This window comes from Durio zibethinus, chromosome 22 (assembly GCF_047325235.1).
Source record: "Durio zibethinus cultivar Kanyao isolate XHJ-2024 chromosome 22, ASM4732523v1, whole genome shotgun sequence".
NCBI classification, from domain to species: Eukaryota; Viridiplantae; Streptophyta; class Magnoliopsida; order Malvales; family Malvaceae; genus Durio; species Durio zibethinus.
In genome coordinates this window covers 17,688,328-17,696,785 of record NC_143183.1, presented here as the reverse complement: position 1 = coordinate 17,696,785, position 8,458 = coordinate 17,688,328, and the positions used below count along the sequence as shown (strand labels likewise).

General features: G+C 34.0%; 1 protein-coding gene and 1 pseudogene across 1 annotated transcript; both read right to left on the bottom strand.

The window, feature by feature from the left end:
• Positions 1-342: 342 nt before the first annotated feature.
• On the bottom strand, positions 343-2,027 carry LOC111307378 (transcriptional regulator SUPERMAN-like). Its single transcript, XM_089751687.1, has 2 exons — positions 1,606-2,027; positions 343-1,473 (listed from the first exon to the last, which is right to left on the bottom strand). The coding sequence occupies exon 2, from the start codon at positions 1,447-1,449 to the stop codon at positions 769-771; it is 681 nt and encodes a 226-aa protein (XP_089607813.1). The 5' UTR covers positions 1,450-1,473; positions 1,606-2,027; the 3' UTR covers positions 343-768.
• Positions 2,028-4,866: 2,839 nt separating this feature from the next.
• Positions 4,867-7,198, bottom strand: LOC111307377 (serine/threonine-protein kinase BLUS1 pseudogene; annotated as a pseudogene).
• Positions 7,199-8,458: the final 1,260 nt, after the last annotated feature.

Here is an 8,458-nt window from a genome sequence, read left to right as displayed (position 1 = left end):
CATGGCCTCTTTTTTTTTTTCCCAAAAAACATTTTAAGATATAATTTTTTTCATGCAAGTTCTCCTCATATTTTCTTTGGTTTATTCTCTACTAAACCATCATCAGTTTTTGTCTTCTAAGTAGGTCAATTACAAGAAAGAAACTGACCACTTGAACTTTTTTACTTTTTGTTTTTAAAATTTGATTAAACCAATTGTTTTTGTTGTTAAGTACACAGTCAACCTAACAAGAGTCTTTCTACACACCAACAACGTTAATAACTAAAGCCAACAAGAAAAAAAAAGGATAAAATTAACAAACAGAATAAAATAGAGAAATCCTTGAAATGTTCATACAAAATTAATAAACAAGATGCTTTTAATTTCTTAGCTAAAAGATGTCCAATGTTATGAAACCAAAAGCATATGCTTCATTTAAACATTTAACTAAATTGTCAATATGTGCTAGATATATATATATATATATATATATATATATATATAGTTATATACTACTACATGGTAGATTCCTAGTTTAGTGGAATGCTGAGGGGATGATGAGGTGATGAGAGAGTAGAACATGCCGGCATTAAGCTATAATATTCTTACATTTAAGCAACTGATAGAAACATATATGTGCAGCATTTGGCAGCTTCAAGATTGAGTTGATTTCCCGGTGCATGGAAAAAAAATGCAGCTTATAATTATAAATGATCAGAGACTGGTGAATAATCTGCCAAATTGAAAACACCCAGTCTTTGAATATTTGTCCGCAACTAATTCATGTAATTAAGAGTATCCCAAACGAAGTTCCAAATCCAAATCTTCCTTGGAATCACTAACCAGACCAATCTCCAAGTCCAAGTCCAAATCTACATACTCAGTCTTCTTCTTCAGGAACTTATTATTACACCCGTAATCTTTGAATTCTTTGACTCCAAAAAAGGATTTTTTACCCTTTATGCTGCTCGAATCCGTGCCATTTGAGCTCAAAGGATCGATGAGGGTACCTTTCACTAGCCATTTTTTCATTTCACAAGGGAAAGCAGAAGATTGAGGAGGAGAAACAAGCAGGGAAGGTAATGTGGAAGAGAATGGAGAAGAAACAAAGGATGAAGAAGAGAAATTAGGGTTAGGGTTAGGGTTATGGTTGAGGTTAAGGTTCAGAAAAGGGGGCTGACCATGATCCCTTGGAGGTGACTCTCTTAACCTGGCTCTGTCTCTCCTGTGAACATTCATGTGACCACCCAGAGCTTGAGCAGATCTAAATTCTCTCTTGCAGAAGCTGCAAGTGTAAGATCTTGGTGGCCATGAAAACCCAGCTAGATAATCTTCTCCAAAACCTTGATTGCTACTGCTCCATGATGAATCCTTAAGCTTGTAGTTGTTCTGGGTGTTGCTGCTATCTTTAATGGCATTATTGCCAATACTATGGTCTTTCAAGCTGTTACTAAAACTGTTCCTCTCCATGGATTCTTTTTGGTTGAGTCAGACCTAGCATGATCAAAAAGACAAGAACAGTCTAGCTTATATCATTTCAATTTAGAAAGAAACAAAAGAACCCCATCTCTCTAAAGTTAAGACTGGAAAAATAGAGAGACGAAATTAATTAGAAGTAACTGATACCTGAGATATATGGTGATGAAATGGAGTTGGGTTCTCGGTCTCAGAGAAGAAAGTGATTAAAGTTGCAAGAAACAGGCCATCAAATTCTAAGCCAGAAGCTGAAAATCACATTGGAGGGTATCCATCTATATGTGTGATCACTAATTACTATATGTAGAATCTCGGCCTGCCATGTTTTGCCTTTTTTCCATATGAAGAAAAATCTCTCCGACTATTTTGAATTGTTTTAAGTTTGCACTGTTCCAAACAAATTTAGGAGATGAGATCAGTTGATGGACACCTTACAATGTGAAATAGAACCTGGCCAGATGCCATTGGTCAAAATCAGAGAAGGTCAGAGGAAAGAGAAAAAAATAATACTTGATTCTTCCTCGAGCTTGATATCCATGGTTAATTTCTTAGCTTTTGCAAGGGAAAAGGGAAAATAAATTAGTAAATTAACAACAAAAATTCTGTGTATTGAATGTTTCCAGAAGGTTCATTGATTATCAGAACCTAATTAGGGGGCTAATGGGAGTACAAGTTATGATTCTCATCCATATCTGGACCAATAGACAACAAGTACTATAACTACAATTAATGTAAATTTGAATGTCTGCAAATGGTTCAGTATACAACTATCTATGCCAAATTGAATGATACGATTGCTGAATCGATCACCATGGATGATCAAGCAATCTTAATATCTTTTTTTTTTTTTTTTGCCAAGTCAGTATTATAGATTCATTAATAAGCATCAAGGCATTACAAGCAATCTTAATACCAACACATGCCTTAATCATTCATCAATAGTTCAATAGTAGTCATGAAACTTGAGGAATATTGTATAAATTCCTCTATGATCAAAATTTTTCTTTATGTCAGTAATATGATCATAGTTCCCAAATCAAATAAAGGAATATTGTATATATTGTTCTTCATCGATTACTCAAAAAAAAAAAAAAAAGGTGTTACAAGTCCTTCATCAAATAGAATATTAATAAAAATTAAGTTCATAATTATTGTTGATAGCAAAAAAATCATAATTATTGTGATTTAAAAGAAGCTTACATTATAAGTTGAAAGCAAGCAACAAATTAACAAGGCAGCAAATATACTTCTAAATTAAACTTAGACAAATCAAATTTTTGTGAAATTATTTTATTATATAATTAGATTATAGATACATAATCAACAAGAACTAGGTCTCTTTCATTTCATAAAAGTCAACCATATTTAGGATTCAAAGTTGGCTATACAAGACTTGCAAACTGAAGTTCTTAAACTCTAATCAATAAGATATATATTCCTTTGGGAATGGAAAATTGATAAACTAGTTTACTAATGATGTTAATACAGTCCAATGTATATATAATTTCCTAAATATTTAATCTGAAATCGACAAATTAAAAAAATATAAAATGATGAAAATTTAAAGCTTAAGAAGGAAAGTTAAAACTGCCAGCTCACTACAACATATTTCAAAAGTTAAACCTCCATTTTCTTTAGATCATATCTAGAACATATAAAAATTTTGATCATTATTTTCCAGTTTTATTTCTGTTTCTCCATTATGCATCTTAATTCTTAAGACAATATGCTAACTAGAATATATTACTGAATTAATGCTAAAACGGTAAAAAAATTGTGAGAAAATAATGAAGGAAAGACATAAAATGGTTAACATATATCACCTACAATTACAATTTATAATTATGTAGAAACATCAAAATTTTATATGAAACTCATGGTTATTAATAATATACCCCTATATAATTTTTTAGTGGGATTTAATAATTGGAAGTTTGCAATAAAAAAAATTGTAGGTGAAATGCAAAACAAGCTCATAACTCGTAAGTCATACCATTCCCTTTGCTTTTCAACTTTTGTTCCTCCTGAACTTTGATGTTGAAAATGGAATGGAGCTAGGCAAGCTAGGCTACCGCTAAAAAGGACTAGTAGCTGTATATAATTTCCAGCACAACACACATGCAAGATAAATGCCTGCAGCCGATTTCATATCATTCAAAAAAAAAAAAAGGGCTTTGATTTACACAACATTATCTCAAAGGAAGGGAAATCCCAGTGCACCCCCATGATTTCCTTTCCTTATTTCTTGAGAAAAAGAGAACAAGTTTTATCAGAGAACCGGTTTAGACAAAAGATACTGCCTCATTTAGCTGAGATTTACTGAAAGACTAGCAGCCAATTAGCTGATCCGGTGCCATGCTAAATATAGCTGTAGTTTCATTAGGTTCTACAGCCGAAATTGCAGCATTTACCCACAGTGTATAACAGGTTGCCGTCTCTTCCACTCATAGTTTAAGATTTGAAGTCGATGTAATTAGGTATATTTTTTCGTTAAAATCTGAGCAAAACCTTTAATGCTTAATTACTTTGTTTACATATGACAAAAATGAAAAGTGCAGAAAGTAATTAATTAGTAGAGGCCGAATAGTGGTTTGGTTTTGTTTTGTTAGCTGTTAATGAAAAAGTCCTGATGGAAATCAATCAGGCTTTGCCATTTGGTTGCATTGCATGTCTCATCAACTTTTGAATCAGATTGAGTCTCTCTTTTTCTTCTCTGCTTGAAAACCACGTGGAAAGTATCAACAGGAAAGCAGAGTCTCAAATGCCTTACAATATGCATTGAAATCATGTGGAGGACTGAGACTTGAGAGGCTGACAGATGTGAGATGTGGTTGTTGGTTACTCTTTTCGTTTGCATTCTGAATTACGGTAAGGCTTGCTATTCGCTGTTCACAGCTCTTGTTTGATGGAAGATTCCAGTTTCCAATGGGGAAGAAGGTCCTGACTCCTGATCCCAGAAGAAGAAGGAAAAAAAATGTACAGAGCAGATCCATGGAATTGGCATGTTAATACATTTTTTTGTTTGGGCTGCTATTCCACATGTCAGGGCAGCCTGTTGCTAAAATCATTTTCTTTGTAAGATTTTGCCTCTTTGTTCTTTTTATCTAGATTTTGAAAGCTAAAACTACAAATTTACATCAAACAAAGACAATTGTACATTAGTTCCATTGAGAACCCAACCAATGAATGGAAGTAATAGGCGTTTAACATATAGCGTTCAATTTCTGGTTTGGCCCAAAAAAATCCTGAATTGGGTAGTCTGAACGGTGTTACTGCTTTGGGCTCATGGTCTTTCTTGAGCTTAGCCCAAAGGGGTGATTTATAAAATTATTACCATTATTTATGTTTTGGGTCATCTGCAAGTGTATCCAAAAGAAAAGTTTCTACAAAGAAATAAAAATTTTGAGACAATTAGTTCGTTCCAAGGCATCAAACAAAGTAGAATTATGACTAATTAATGTCAAAAATTATCCTGCAATCTTCCCATTTTCTTCCATTAGATGCAATCAGGTTAGGCCTGTTTGAAATGTCCCTAATTCCCAACTATCTTATTAAAGAACAAATCTTCACATCTGATATGTAATACACTAACAGGAACCAAAGAACAAAAACAGGTTCCAATAGGCAAGAAAACAGCATAACATTACACTGAGATTTCACCGGAATGTCTCAAGTCTTCAACCAACTCCCAAATATAATAGTTGGCTAAACTTCAAGCGTTTTCATCAGTGTTCGATGCACTAGAAATCTGAATTTTGAGCAACTCTAGTTCCATCTCTAATTCAAAGTTCTTTAGCCTTTCATTCTCCAACTCCAACTTCAGCTTCTCAATCAACTGCAACAATTGATCTTCTCTGTTGATTACTTCCCCTCCAAACAGGTTAATCAGATTTGTCACCTTCTGCCTTTGATCTTCCACACTATTTTTCAATGTCATCAGCCTACCCACTACTGTTTCTGCATTAAAAGTACTGTCACCTCCAGACTCATTCCCTGCAATTCCCGCAATGCCAGACTGTTCTTCACCATGAGAACCATCATTTCCCACTACCCCAACTCCCCCTAGCAAACTAATCAAACTTGACTCAGCCTCTGGTGAATTTAAATTTGACCTCCCAGAGTTACCTGATCCAGCCGAGTCACGTGAACCTTTTGGAATGATCGTTTCGCCGCCAAAACGAACCTGTTTCATAGTTGAATCGTTTTGTGACTCACAAGGGAATATAGGGTCAAGCTCGAACCCATCTTCATTGAAGTTCCACCCACTAATCCTTCTATGTTTAACAAGCTGAGACCCTGATTCCCCATCAACATCTTCATCATCTTCTTCGACATTAACACCCTTTCTAAGAATCTTGCTTACCCTGAACCTTTCTTCAACACTAGGCAATCCATGCAACACATGCTTAACAAGAAACTCCGAACCTTTGCAACTCTTAAAAAATGAATGTTTCAAAAGTTTATTCGCCGAGGGTCGCTTCGCTGGATCTTGATCAAGACAGGAAGCAACCATATCCATAAAAGCCTTGGTAAACTTCTTGCTCTTACCTTTCTTGCTACTATTTTCGTAATCAGAAAATCTAAACCGCTTGGTAATCTTCATGATCAAAGACTTTGAAGGAGGTAGATGAGATAAAGGAGGCCTTCCATGGGCTAATTCAAGCGCGGTTATACCAAAAGACCATATATCAGCCTTGAAACTATACCCAGTATGCGAGTGTATTACCTCTGGGGCCATCCAATATGGGGTTCCAGTCACGTCAGTGAGCATCAACGGTGATGAAGATGTCGATGAACCTAATCCATAACCTGATCTCGATTCATAAATCGAAGCTGAAACTCCAAAATCCGCAAGCTTAACACTTCCATTTGAGTCCATCAAAATATTACCAGCCTTTATATCTCTATGCAAATGCCCCTGGTTGTGAAGATACGACAATGCATTCAGGGTTTCTTTAAGAACAATGGCAATGCTTTGCTCTGTTAAGCCATCAGGGAAAGAAGATGAGACTATGGATTGTAAAGAACCGCCAGACATAAAAGGCATCACCACCCAGAGACGTCGGTCAACAGTGAATGAACAATGAGCATTGAGGATATTGGGGTGTGAAAGAAGCGACATGATATTGGTTTCTCGTCGAATTTTGTCGAAATCAGCCTTGGACTGGTCAAGATCAATGGCTTTGATGGCGACAATAGTTGAATTCATGGGAACACATTCGGCTTTGTAAACTACGGCACTGACACCAACCCCGATTTCATCAATGATCTTGTAAGACTCTGAATCTAATGGGAATTGAAGCTTGGGATGGTCTTCTTGTTCATAAGCCATGAAGTTCTTTTCCTTGAGTGAAAGGCTTTGAGAATTCTTCTTCTGGTTGTTGTTTGGGATTGGGTTTTCTTGGAGGATTCTTGAAGAATGAAGATGAGTAAAAAATGAAAGAAAAAGTAGGGTTTTAGGCGGTTTTCTTGTGAGGTTTGAAAAGGAAAAAAAATTATTATAGCTAGCGGTGATTTATCTTTGGGAAAGGTATAGAGGAACACATGTGAATCTACAACTACTTTATCTTTATATTAAAGAGAGGGTGAAATTCAGGTTTTCAGCATTTAAAGAAAAGGTGAAAGGCCAAAAGCAGCAGGATTTTGATTGTTTTGGGCATTTGGATCAAATCTGCTCATTAGCCATGCAAAGCTGGACAACTTTTGCAGTTTATCAGATGAATACTAACACTTGTTAAACAAAAGGATTTTCAAAATCACATTTATTCTTGATTGTTAATATTACATGTGATTCATGACTAAAATTGTGCTATCACCTCTTTTGAAAAAAAAAAAAAAATTCATTGACAAATTTAAGCATTCTCTTTGCTATTAACAAAATTTAATTTTGGTGCGAAAGACATTGGAGACTCATTAATAATCAGCATAGAAAGTTGATGTGATTATTTAATGAAATTATTTAATGAAAATATAAAAATTAATCAGTCGCTTGTTTTATTGTGATTTTTGGCCTCCTGCACATATGAGAAAGAAACTCAGTGGGGAAAGCAGGCAAGCACTGACATTCATAAATATAATTACAAGCATAAAACAGGTTGGATTCTTGTATAATTCCGTGGTAGAGAATTATTTTACTGGGTTTAATTTGCACTGCAAAGGGTGGAAATCTCTTCTTTTTTTTTTTTAATAATCCCCCGAGGCCAGCATTCTTGGGCACCGCAACAACAAAGTTGAATGACACATTTTTACAAGGTGCAAGATGGAACTGTGGGGTGCTACAAGTTGCATTCTCAAGGTTTTATCCTCTAATTTATGGATTCACATCAAGAATGTCTCTGCTTCAAACAATGTGTTATGCGTACCTTTCACTCCAGCCCCTCTATTATTTTTTTGGTACAAACAATGTGTTATGCCTTCGGTTGATTTAGCTACTATTCCTCAACTTTGCCTCTTACGTGCCATTCAACTATACCATGGTAAGTTTATTAGCAATTCTTTTTTTTTTTTTGCGCCACAATATTTTATTTTCTTCTATAATTTTTAAAACTCAAATTTTGAATTAGGATCTTTTAAAAATATTTTAAATTTATCTATTCTATCAACTAACTTAAAATTTTAATAAAATTTGTCAGGTGGTACTACATGGAGGTTCTCTTTGCATAAATTTTAACTCAAATCAAATGGATTTGCATTTTCATCTTATGCGTTGAAGTGACAAATCTAATATATTTTATATTATAACATATAAAAATTATATGATAAAAATTAATTATGTGGATGCTTAAGTAGATAGTCTCTTTTAAGGACATGTAGAATAATACTTATATTATTTTATTTATCAAATAAATTTCTTTCATAAATTATTTAAATTTAATATTGAGGATAATTATTTAAATTCAAATCAAAATCTATTCCAAATTAAAAATTTTGCATAAATTTTTAATTCAAATATATTAAATCATAATTTATCTTTTTTTTTTAAATTTAATTACAGTTTAAAATA